Here is a 13,468-nt window from a genome sequence, read left to right on the forward strand (position 1 = left end):
ACGATCTTCATCATAACGGTACTGACTCACACCACCATCTGAATCAAAACGCCTCACGCGATGAACAATCTCATATCTTCCATCAGGACGCATCACGGGTTCAGAGTAACCATCTTGATTCAATCTCCGAGATGAACGCTCTGAGTCAAACCTCTGTCCTGGCTGGAACCGTCTTCCGACAAATCTCCCGCCCCTGAAATCGTGATCTACACCTCTATGTGAATCATCAAACCATCTGGAATTCTGTAGTGGGGAAAACCGACGCCTTGTTGGGGACACGAACCCTACATCATAATACGACGGAGCCAAGGCGGATCTCTAGTCCCGCGGCATCATCTCCGGCGACGCCATTACCGCCTCTGAAGGAAGTGAACACGATCACCGAATTGGCGGAAACAACAAGGCAGGTGTTGAAGGCTCGTCCAATGGACGGCTCGCGTTTCCTGTGCTGCTTGCTGACGCAGAGGAAGATGCAATACTGTCCGTCGGATGAGAACGCGGATGGAGCCCACAGCCCCGGGGCAAGTTGGGCTGCGCTCTCGGCATCGACTCCTTCCACCGCAGCACCTGGCCCCCTCGACTTCGTCCTTCCCTGCAAGTTCCTCCGGGCTCCTCATCTCCACAGCCACATGTCACTCCAGGAAACCTCCTCCTCCGTCTCTTGCCTCGCAGACTTCAACAACCGCCGTCAAACGACTAGCCGGTCGTGAAGCCCGAAGCACCGTCTTCTCCATCCTCCTTGCTCCGCTCCTGCAAATTCCTCTACCCACCATCCTAATTTATACAGAAAGAAATACAATTAAAAAAAAAAAAAAAAAAAAAAAAAAAAAAAAGTGGCGATGCATCTGACACCACGTGAAAAAAAAAGGAATTGTGGATCAAAGATGGGGTGGAATGGTGGATCAAAGATGGGGTACAGCCCCATGGCAGATCAAAAGTTTCTGGTGGTGCATGGGCACCATGTGCAGAAAAAAAAAATTGTAAAAAAAAAAAAAAAAAATGATGATGGAACTTGGTGCATCCAGCACCAAAAGAAAAAGAAAAAGAAAAAAAAAAAGAAGCAAAAAAAAATCAATAAAAAAAAAAAAAACAAATGCATAGAGAGAAATAGAAGGTCCATTTTATTTATTTTTCAGGAAATTTTTACATAAATTTGCATTATACATACTTAAAAAAAAAAAAAAAAAAAAAAAAAAATCAAATCAAATCAAATCAAATTTACAAGAGGGTATCTTCAAGGACGATCAGATGCCGCATCACCACTCGGTAGAGCTCCAGAAATGAGAGGCGCCGGAGGTTGACTGTTTGAAGCCACACCACTCGGCGGAACTCCAGGAAGAGGAGGCACCAAAGGTTGATCATTTGGAGCTTCATTACGCGGAACAGCCCCAGAAGACGAAGGCAAATGTTGTTGGAACAAACCCACAAACCTCCGATGATCAAGTAAAATCTGACCATCAGATTCCTGCATCTGGTCAATTTTGCTCTTCATATTTGTGGCATAGTTGTGTGCGAGCTTATGCAACTGTTTATTCTCATGCTTAAGCCCTCTAATCTCCTGTTTGAGACTCATCACTTTAGCCACCAACGATTCGACTTGACGGGTTCGAGCAAATAGGCGTTGGGCCATGTTGGACACAGAACCCGCACACTGCACACTAAGAGCCAGAGACTCCTTAACATCCAACTCATCAGACCGCCTGGAAAGTAGTCTGTTATCTTTGGGAGTGACAAGGTTCCGGGCCACCACCGCAGCGGTCATATCATTCTTCATCACCGAATCCCCAACGGTAAGAGGACCAGTAGGGGATATGAAGGATGGGCGCCATATGTTATCTGGAGAAGACGGGACTACCTCTTCATCAAGGTTCAAATCAAAACGACGGTCGGAGGGTCCAGACATTTTCAAAGTGTTGAAGAAAGAAGAGGTCGAACGAATCAAGATCTTAGAAGTGCAAGAGAGGAGTTTTCACAAGCGAAAATTCAAGTGTGCTTTGAAACGAACTGCATGCCTCTATAAAAAATCAGCACTCGACGGGATTTCAGAGATCGAAGAGGCAAGCTCAGAATTCGAAGAGGCCAATTCAAAAATCGAAGAGGCAAGCTCAGAAATCGGAGAGACATCCTGCTTTTCCAGACGCGTCAGCACCCATCACACGCAAACTCAGCTTTGCGGAAATCACGGGTGATTTGTCGAAGCGCCGATCCCAGATATCGAGGAGACGCCAGTCTTTTCCAGACACATCAGCACCTGTCACATGCACACTCAGCTTGGCGGAAATTACGGACAATTTATCGAAGATTGCTGATAAAGAAGAAAGCACGTGAAGCCATACTGATCAATCACGCATTGGCTAATGACACGAGTGAAAGAACAGTACCTCTACAGGTATTAAGGAACTCCCTATAACTGTCCACCTTCACCCTCCATAGCAAGGCAGACGTACGGAACCTTTCTTCATCTCCGAGAATGCCTTCCCAACGAAGCCTCTCGAGTCACTCAATGTTCCTTATTCCTTGGGGTACCTCTGCAAGCCAATGACTCCAAAGCAAAAGTATCTCATATCACCAGGGTAGAAAGCAAGAGTATCTCATTTCATGCGTTCTCCCTGTCCTTTCCTTTGTCCTTATTCTTACCTACAAAGACAAGGATAAAGAAAACAATATGCCGGAACTTCCACTCAAACTCGGGTAAGGAACCGACTGCTTGGAACCCTTCCCTGATTGCCTACCTAGCACTGCTCTCGAGTACTCGTTTCCCACTGCTGCTGTACTTCCAAAGAAGCTGCCACATCTGCCTGGAGAACAGATAAGGTAAATGAAAATGATACCTTGCAGCATGTGGAGACAAGGTGCAAAAGGAACAAGCAGAGAAGAATGCAGTCTGCACAGTCAACTCAGCAGAAAGAGTCCGAGCTGAAGAACTCGAGAAGCTGCCATATCTGCCTGAAGAAACAAGCAGAGAAGAATGCAACATGCTCAGTCAACTCGGCAGAAAGAGTCTGAGATGAAGAACTCGAGAAGATGCCACATCTGCCTGAGGAACAGATAAAGGAAATGAAGATGATACCTTGAAACATGTGGAGACAAGTGCAACCAAGCACGTGCTGATTCATCCGCTACTTCTTCAAAAGCAAGAGTATCTCATATCATCAAAGTTGCAATCACTCTGACGGTGAATTCGTTTTGACCCTCAAATTCTTGGGTCGGTTTACTAGGCGTTGTGGGCTGCACGTGCCGATTCACCACCCTTGAATCAAATCCTTAAAAGATCAAGTCACCAACTGGAAGAATAGTTCGTCAATCTTGAAGATCATACCGTTGACCAAACTGCTCAGGTGTGAATTAGAAAGATTGAACAGAGCAATAAGTCGTCACCTTCACCTCGTGCCTGCTTGCCATGTGTTCGAGTTAACCTTCAAGAATCAAGCCTCAACGGCCCTTGAAGAAGCTTCCAGCCAAATTCAAAATCAAGCCTTGACGGCCCTGGAAGAAATCACAAGTCCGATTCAAGATCAAGTGTCTACCACTCTCGAATCAAAACCTAGTTCAAGAATAAGCTGTGGAAAATCAACAATTGGAGGAATCCAGAAAACCCTCCAACCCAGTTCAAGATCAAAGCTGTGGAAAGTCAACAAGCGCAACAAAATACGTGCCGATTCACCCACTACCAAAGCCAAAGATCATCTACCACATGAAACTCCTTGTGGTCCAAATTCAACCTTCAAGATCAAGACGGCCCTTGAAGAAATTTCAAACAAAAATTCAAGATCAAGCCTCAACGGCCCTTGAAGAAATCTCCAGCCCAATTCAAGATCAAGCCTCGACGGCCCTTGGATCGACATCTACAATAAGGGACTTCAAAACGCATCTCCTACACGTGACAAGCACATGTATACGACGTGCCTTGAAGTGGGGGCATTTGTAGACATCGAAATTTCGGTAAATAAATGTTGACCGATAAATCAAAGTGTCAACGCTCATGTATTACATAAATTTTACACGTAGCGTGTGACTCAACGAAAATTGAAATGAGTTGGAAAAGTCATCAAATAGGACACGTGTCAACACCTGGCAGAAACGACTTATTTCATCCGGGATATTATATTCAAAATTAGGCCTTGGAAAATTCTATAAATACAAGCCCATTTCATTCATTTGGGGGGACGAATTCATATTACACCTTGAAGCTCTGAAGCTCTGAAACTCCGAAGCTCTCAAGCATCCAGATTCCCGAAGAATCAAGAAAGCTCTCTTCGTTCTTCGTTCTTCGTCCATCGCTCTTTCAAGATCAAGCCCTGACGGCCCTTGAAGAAAACACCATCATTCATCATCCGTTCATCCAAGATCAAGCCCCAACGGCCCTTTGGATCAACAATCATCCACCTCCAAGGTCAAGCCCCAACGGCCCTTTGGATCAACAATCATCCACCTTCAAGATCAAACCCCGACGGCCCTTGAAGAAAGTGTTCTTCGTTCATCGTTCTTCCAAGATCAAGCCCCAACGGCCCTTTGGATCAACAAACGTCGACAAATCCACACATCCAACCGTTCTTCAAGATTAAGCCCAAAAGCCCTTGAAGATCTGTTCATCACTGTTTCTTCAAGATCAAGCCCAAAAGCCCTTGAAGATCCGCTCAAATCCACCTTCAAAGATCAAGTCCATGGCCCTTTGAAGAAACTTCCAACTGTTCATCCAAGATCAAGCCTCGACGGCCCCTTGGATCAACGAAACACCCACCAATCAACACCTTACGGATATCGAATCAGAGGATAAATTTGAGAGAGATTGTAACCCAAAACCATCAAACATTTAAATATTTGTTTGTGCACGTTCGTTTCTTGTCTCTTTCGTTTCAGGAATTTTCCGTGTTCACAACAATACATCAGCAGCAGCTTGTTTTTTCTCGTCAATCTACAAAAACAAAGCCAATGGAGAACACATTAGTCATTTCGGCAATTAAGAAGCATCTCATCAAACTTCCAACACCAAGAGCCAGTTGATCTAAAACATAAACGGAAATAACAAATTCAAACAATAAAAACCTCTTTCTGCCCGCAGTACACAAACCATTCAAGACATTGGAACTTGAAAAGGTACCAAGGGTTCAGTTCAGACGCCAAATTTATGCACATCAGTCAACAAAAGCAATGACAAGTGAAATCTACTACAGGTTTATAGAACAGACTCCATGTTCATGGAGTTTCCAAACTCAATCATAAAAGCCGGTGTTAATCTCAACAGTTTCCGGCTGCCATTTCACCGTATCCCTCCCGTTCCTTGGCTAATCGTGAAGACGGAGTACTATTACTCCCCATTAGGCCGAATAATATGACATACGCAATCGCGAATTATCGAGAAAAATACAAAGACATAAAACATGAATTTTGAAAGACTAAATTCCCCATAAAATTCCAATTGGGGACGCCCCCAATCGCATAAAAAATTTCAACCTTAAACACACAACACAAGTTCCGGATTTTTAATGCACCCAATTTGTAGATATTGGGAGGTTTGAGAAGTTGATTTGGTTTGGTTTGTAGGTAAATAAAAGTTTGATTTGGTTGGATTAAGGTGATGATTCGAGGGTTAGTTGAAAGAGAGAACAGATTAAGGTCGTGAAAATAATATCAGAATTTAAACTGAAACTGATTTCTTCCAAATAAAAGAAAAATTAAATTAATTTGGAGTATGGAAAAGTGTACCTCGTAACCTTCTTTCATGGCGGAAGCTCTGCGTCTGTGTTTTTTCCAATATCCGGGAAAAGAAAAGAAACGCAGGAAGGAACACGGTTCCTTAACAGCATAGAAGAGTTAGAGAAAATACAATAATTAAATTTAAAAGCTAGGAGGGAACGAACACAGCGGCCTATTAGCTCAGCTGGTTAGAGCGTCGTGCTAATAACGCGAAGGTCGCAGGTTCGAGACCTGCATGGGCCAATTTTCCTTTCTTTTTAGTCATTATTTGTTTTATTTTTAAGCCATCAAATCTGGGATCGAAATCCACGGATGGTACGGAACCGTCAAATTTTGGTGGGGATGCAAAGGTGGAAAGAGGGAGAAGTTCATGAAGAGGGTCATTAAGGCGACAGTTGCGCTAAGCGTATTATGCGTCATCAGACATTCAACTTTTCCAGACTTTTTGGTATGAGAAATAATCACCTTAGCATCTCGTTTCATATCAGTCCCGTTACAGGGATTAAACCAGCTAGGAGCAAATGGCACTATAAAGGAGATGAAATCCCGACTCTGTAGAATCATTTGCTCCAATTTAATTTCAAACTTTCAAGTTATGGTAGGAAGGTTGTCAAAAATGGTAATTGTACTAAGTTATCATCAAGAATGCCAATGCGTCTGGTTCATTTTGATGACAGTCTTGATAACTCTGATGGCAATGGAGGGCCGGCTAGCTCTCTAGGCCATCATCTTGACGCATCAGTTTGCTACATTTCCAATTTCGTTACCATTGGAAACGAGAGCTCAATCGTAGACACTGGAGAGCCAGCCAGATTGGCCCTTCTTGTCCGGCAGCTAAAATAAACGATGCTGTTGAATCCTTATATATGCCGAAATCAACCATAAAGTTAAATGACAACAATTTAGACAGTCTCAATTCAAACTTGAATAAGCAAATCTCAATCCATTTGAAGATATAAGCTGTAGAAATCAGTTTTAACCAAATCAAGTGCAAAGTACAACTCCAAAAGAACAGCAAGGCGGAGTCCATCAACCACAACTGGTAAATTAAAGTTGCAAAAGGAAAATATGTAAGATCATGTCTCCCTGGGTGGTCCCTTCTTAGCGGCCTCAGCAGCTGCTTTCTCTGCTTCTATGTCAGCAACAATGGCATCAATTTCAGCTTCTTCAAGTTGCTTCAGACCATGATCCTTTGTCATCACAGCAACTTCTATGTTTTTTCCTCCACTCTCGACAACCTACAAAATTAGATTTTCGACAATTTGAAATTTATACTTCCCAGGAACAAAAATGTAAACGTATAGCATACAGTAACACAAGAACAAATGAGATGCTCTCTTCCCTAGTCGCAAGGTAAAAGTGATAGCCATTCAAAACATCTACACCTCTAATGCCTTAATAGCTCACTAGATATTTTATTTGGTTATTTGGACCCGCAAGCACTTTGAGCAGAAGATGTGGCACGGTTTTAGTTCTTGCAATTTCACATGCTAAGCCACTGTGTCGTTTCTAGTGCTGGCAATAAGCCAGTCGTGGCAGCTCTAACATGATCAAGCTTTAAGGTCTATGAAAAAAATTTGACAAACTTGTCACTTAACATGTGAGAGCCAAGTATACATTTGTTCCCTTTCAAAAGGAATGCACTATTACTGCATATATGAACAAATGCACTGAACAAGCATCTAAAAAAATTTGCTATGCGTCTTCATTTGCATGCATGTCCCATTCACCATTATATTACATTTCAAATCATCGTATAGCCTCAGATGGACAAAATTTATTGACTTCCCATTATCATTTAGAAACTTTCCCAACTTACATATAGTTGAAACACTGAACTAACTGATGAGTCCTAAATTAATTTGTTGAATTGAATTTGGGTTTGGGACATCAATAACATTCTGCGATCAGTCATAAAGAACAGAAAACTATGTGCAACAAATAAGGAAGCCAAAACAACTTACCTCAAGCAAAGCCCGGATTGCAAGCTTTACAGTTTCTTGCCCAGAAGTTTCTTTGTAGTTCTTCTCCAGAAACTCCCTTATCGAATTGGAGTTTCTTCCAGTTGCATTTGCTTTCCATGCTGAAAAAGTGCCAGAAGGATCTGTCTGATATAGTGATGGTGAATCTGTGTACGGATCAAATCCAACAATCAAAGTTGAAAGACCAAATGGTCTCACACCACCACTTTGTGTGTACTTTTGCTGAAGACCAGCAATGTAACGCGTTATGTACTCAACGGTCACTGGATCCTCGACAGTAAGCCTATGGCTTTGACATTCAATCCGTGCCTTGTTTATCAACACACGAGCATCTGCTTTGAGACCAGCGCAGGCTAGAGCAATGTGATTATCCAGGTTCACAATCTTCCTCACTGATCTGCACAGCAGAAGAAAGAATATGGTTAGAAAGACAGTCCACAACACTCTCTCTTTCTTTTCCCTAACAAATACTCATAATGTTCAAAGGCAATTGATTTTTGTTTGACAAGAGTTCAAGGGCAATTGATTAAGACTTGAATTGCATCCGAAATGAACAACTGATATGTGGTTTGTGTTCCAGTCGAAGGGTAAGTCCACAAGGAGCATCATAAATAAAATCACACCAAATACTAAAAGGGCACATCCTTTGATGACCAAAGCATGGATCATAGATCCATACAACCTTATTGACACCAATGTACATGTAGGCCGTGCATAGCCTAGATACTGTTTTGAAAACTTGTACAGTAACTATCTTAATTCATATCTAAGTAGAGAATCCAATGTAGCAAATCAAATATTTGTATCAGAAATCTAAGGGGCTTGGTAATGCAGTCTCCTGAAATAGTCTACTACGTTTTTAATAATTTTTCGGATTCGATTAGGACTTCCAAGCATGACTGCCTATATTTTAAACAAATGGGCTGCCGAATACTTCAGAAATAAGTAACATACAATATCTTTTGTTCACTGATTTGACTGGAATTTCAACTGTAAAATTGACATTTTGTTCTTAAACAGCGACGACCCAATTAACAACTTACCGATTAGTTTCAATTTCAATTCAATGCACCATTCAACCAATTGCAGCGATTGAAACCCAAAAAAAAAAATTAGAAATCGATGCGATTCAAAAACCCTAACCCTAAAGCCCACTTCAATTTTCCTCAGTTAGATCAAAGCACAGAAAGCACTTTGTGTGTGTGATCTCGGTACCTGGAGTCCTGGAGCTTGGCGGTGGACTTCTTCTCGACGCCGAGAACGATGGTGTCGGTGCCGCGGACGCCGACGGCGGCGTTACCCTTACGGACGGCCTCGAGGGCGTACTCGACTTGGAAGAGATGACCGTCTGGAGAGAACACGGTAATGGCTCTGTCGTACCTCGCCATCTCTCTACTGCTGCTTCTGCTTCTTTCTTCGTCTTCCTTCTTCTGATCTGGGCTTTTTCGTGCGAGCTGGTGTCTTCTGTTTTGGGGAGCTTTCTTTCCAAGTGACCAACTGACGATTATACTTCGCAATTCTCGACTTAGGCCACAAGGCACTTGTTAACCTTCCTTCGCACCACGGGGCAAAGTGGTCATTTTACTGTTGTATATGTTGAGTCATTGCATAATAGCGTAGGTTTAAACCCCGTCGATGACTAATCTAACATTTAATCTAATAAAATCCATCGTTTAACGAAAAAAAAACAATGATTTTATTCTCATTTTCTCAATTTTACTGAGCAAGTCTTTTCAAATATTTTTTTCACCATTCAGGTTTAAGATGATTTTTAAAATTGGTCATGAAGTTTAAATTTTTTTTTTCATTTTATAAGGTATTCAAATTGTACCAATTGAATGAAGATCCTCTTTGGATCTTTTTTTGTAAGGATCTCGGAGATCTTTCAATCATGTCCGTTCATCGTACATCGTGCAGTCAGAAATCATTATAATTTTTTATATTTAAAATTGAATATAAATAGTACCTGACGAAAACTAACGGTATGATGTACGATGAATGGACATAATTGGAGGATCTCTGGGATCCTTACAAAGAGGATCTTTAGAGGATTTGGAGAGGATCCTCATTCGTACCAATTTATGTTTTGGATCGGATTAATTGCTTGATCATTCATCAAGTTGATGACATAGTGAACGTGAGATCCTTATAGGAGCTACCGTGTAAACTCATCAACTCAATGGAGTATTTTATCCAATGAGACAAAAGGAGTACAGTGATAAAATTTCACAAAATCATGGTTGTGCACTGTGAGAAATTTAGGAAGGGCATGGTCTAAGAGGTTTGTTCGGTTGTAACCGGTTCGGTTTTTTGGGTCAAAACTAAAAATCAACTTGAAATTACTGTTTGGTTCGATTTGATATTTTTTAAATAGATAATAAACAGATTGCGGCATGCACTATTTAAATAGACGTCTCTTCTATGCAGAAGAAGTGAACAAATGTGGTATTTGCATTGACCAAGTAGCACCGTCAAGAGAACACAGATCTTTTCTTCTATGCATAAGTGAACAAATGTGGTAATGGAATTGTTTCATCAACTACAAAATATTAAGGGTTAATCTCAGTTTACTATCTTGAAATTACTTGATTTTCAACATTTGATACATCATGTTTTTTTTCATCCTAGAGTGGTATCTAAAGTCATAATTTTGGGACACTTTCTTACCTCCGTTAAGGTTGCTCTTAAATCAACTGTTAACTGGTGACGTGGCGCCCACATGGACAATGATTGGGCGCCACATGTCAATATAAGGTCCACGTGGATTAAAAAATTTAAAAAATTATAAATAATATAATAATAATTATTATAAATAATTAAAAAAAAAATTTCGTCTCCTACCTCATCCCATCCCCCGACCCGCCCTCCATCCCTTCTCACCTATACACCCACCCCATCCTCATCTCACTCCCTGCAAATCCACCTTTCCCTCTTTATTTTCAGCTATGCGCTGCCAGATATGCAACGAGATCGAAGCTGTGGCATGCCTGCGCCAGCGGCAACGTTGATTTCTCCTCCACCTCGGTCAAGATCCTGTCGTTGGTTCTCTGCGGAGTGGCTGCCATCAAGTTCATGGTGGACCTGAAAACTGACAAGTTGTTCACCAGGAGGATGAACCCAATAGAGAACAGTGAGGCATGTGCGAAGAAAAAGACAGTACAGATGCAGATGGGTCGAAAAATTAGGAAAAGCTGGTGTCTTTTGCCAAGGTGGGGCTCCAAGGTTCAAGCTCATGGGGCTGTCGGAGAGGAGAGGAAGGTTCAAGCTCATGGAGTTCACGGGTGCAGAGAAGAGAAGGGAGGGAGGGAGAATGGATGAAGTGTCGAGGGAAGGGTGTGGGAGGTAGAAGACGACCTTTTTTAAAAAAAATATTTTATTATTTATTTAAAAAAAATTAATCCACGTGGGCCCTATATTGACACATGGCACCCAATTATTGTCCACGCGGGCACCACGTCACCAGTTAACAATTGATGTAACAGCATCCTTAATGGAGGTATGAAAGTGTTCCAAAATTATGATTTTAGGTACCACTCTGGATGAAAAAAATATGATGTATCAAATGTTGAAAATCAAGAAACTTCATGACAGTAAACTGAGATTAACCCAAATATTAATGGAGTCTAAGCAATTGTGGACAATGTCGACCCAAACCTAGGTTCTGAACTTGTGCCTTCAAAAATGTTGTGCAAAAACACATATTTTTTTTTTCTTAAAAAGCTTTACCTTGGCGCAAAACCTTAACAATTAAATACCCCACATAAATAAATAAATAAAATTAATGTTGTAGACATAATTTATTGAACAATTATAGGGGCCAGAGAGAGAAGGAAGGTGCGACAATAGTAGAGAGAAATAGAGATGTGTAATTGTGGATGTGTATTATTCCACCCCATTGTGCCTTTATTTATAGTAGTAGGATAGGTAAAAACATTTCCCTTTAGGATTACAACATTTAATGGGTAATCTACTCCTAATAGGAATATAACAAGTATTCCGAGATATACTAGGATTTACACAATCACATTCCTAATCTAATAGGACTGCAACACTCCCCCTTGAGTGTGTAAATACTCAAGTAAATGGCCCATCAAGTCTTCAGTGATGAAGTAAGTATAGTTGATGAAGTTGTCGGTACAATGAGCAAATGCGAGTCTCATATCAACGGAAGAATGCATAAAAAGTAAAACTCACAAAACCTCGCTATGGTAAAACCCAAGGTGGGAGAAAACCCATAGACTAAGGAGAAAAGTGAGAAGTTGCATTAAGTCAAAACTATATGTCTTTTGGACGCAAGTAGAATAGCTCACAAGGGTATGATCAGACCAGGATGGGTGCCACGTTAAAAACTAGTTAGGTAGCAAAAATCCAGTAGGAAAAATGCTCTTAATTGTAGGGAAAAAGAGTGCATTAAGATCAAGTGAGTATACTTCTAGATACTCCCCCTAAGTTTGACATAACTTCCAAATGAGAACTACAAGCATTGCATTTGATAGTTAGACATACCAATTCCTCAGACAAACTTTTGGAAGGTTGACTACGGCAATGACGTCGTGTAGAGGTCAGCAAGGTTGTATGGGATCGGCTTGCATGACTTCAATCTCCTAATGCTTTGCTAATGTAGATGTGGACGCAATATGTCTTGGTGTTGATTTCGTTGATGTATCATGGCTTGGTCGGTTTGATACATACGGCATAATCTTCATGGATCATTATTGGCACTCAACGATGGATGAAAATACAGCAAGTACTTCGAATATGCTTAACAAGAACTCCTAACCATGTTTCACTTGTGGCATAGTGAAGTAAGGTGAGTCTTGGAACGATTCGAAGCTTTCGCAACTAAGGTCATATCATGGACATCCAAGATATTGCGATATCCCTAACGGTAAAGACATAACCATTTGGGCATTTTGCCTTTTGCGAGTTTGATAAGTAACCTACGTCAGCATAACAAACAAGGCAAGCATCATTTCGAGGATCAGGGGGGTTGGATCTGTTAAGATGCGTTGGGATTTGCCCATGTAGTACCTTCAGGGTACGTCTTTCATACCAATTCAATGGTTGCGTGTAGGCGTGGTGCTACATCTTTACCAAGATCAATAGTGAAAGAGATGTCCTGTCAAAATACAATGAGCTAAGTACAACGAAGCGCAAAGTTGAACTGAGATATGGAATTTCAGATTCCATATCCTCTTCAAGGGTCTCATTTGCATATAACGTATGGACGATCAAAGATATACTCAAAGGTGACACATTCAGGGTGTAGTTCGACTGGTAGACCAAAATACCGTTAGAACAATGCTTCAACTTCAGGTCAAGGCATAAATGAGTTTTCCTAATATCCTTTATCTCAAATTCCATCTTTATGTGCGAGGCAGTTTTCTTAAGCTCTTTCAGAGTCTTAGTGAGATTCGTGTTAACGACATAAACTGTAACTGTAGCAATTTGGAATAAGACTTCATAGTTTAACACGCAATGGCATAATTCATATCCCTGACTGATCAAATAATCACTTAGACAGGTATACCAAATCCGTCGGATTGTAAGTGAACGCCTCAAACAAGTTAAGAGGGTGTTCCGTGGTTTTGGGACTATTTGAACCAGTCCATGTAATTCTTCGGGAACTTACATGTCAATCTCAGTATCTATATCCCCATGGAGAACCACTAACCACATTTCATAATGCTGCTATCAATCACAGGACGTTTGAAAGAAACCTTGGGCCATAAGGCGTGCATCATATCATATTATTTCATTCATCTCATAACGCTTACTTTCCCACTTGT

At 41.2% G+C, this 13,468-nt stretch overlaps 1 protein-coding gene and 1 non-coding gene across 2 annotated transcripts; one reads left to right on the forward strand and one right to left on the reverse strand.

Moving 5' to 3' along the window:
* The first annotated feature begins 5,866 nt into the window (after positions 1-5,866).
* TRNAI-AAU (transfer RNA isoleucine (anticodon AAU)) lies at positions 5,867-5,940 on the forward strand. Its single transcript has one exon. It is a non-coding gene; the product is annotated as a tRNA-Ile (tRNA).
* Positions 5,941-6,598: 658 nt separating this feature from the next.
* On the reverse strand, positions 6,599-9,201 carry LOC126604928 (proteasome subunit alpha type-7). The gene is made up of 3 exons (XM_050272255.1): positions 8,895-9,201; positions 7,662-8,076; positions 6,599-6,935 (listed from the first exon to the last, which is right to left on the reverse strand). Exons 1-3 carry the CDS (start codon positions 9,065-9,067, stop codon positions 6,774-6,776), a joined length of 750 nt encoding a protein of 249 aa, XP_050128212.1. The 5' UTR covers positions 9,068-9,201; the 3' UTR covers positions 6,599-6,773.
* Positions 9,202-13,468: the final 4,267 nt, after the last annotated feature.

Source organism: Malus sylvestris, chromosome 15 (genome assembly GCF_916048215.2).
Source record: "Malus sylvestris chromosome 15, drMalSylv7.2, whole genome shotgun sequence".
Classification (NCBI taxonomy): Eukaryota; Viridiplantae; Streptophyta; class Magnoliopsida; order Rosales; family Rosaceae; genus Malus; species Malus sylvestris.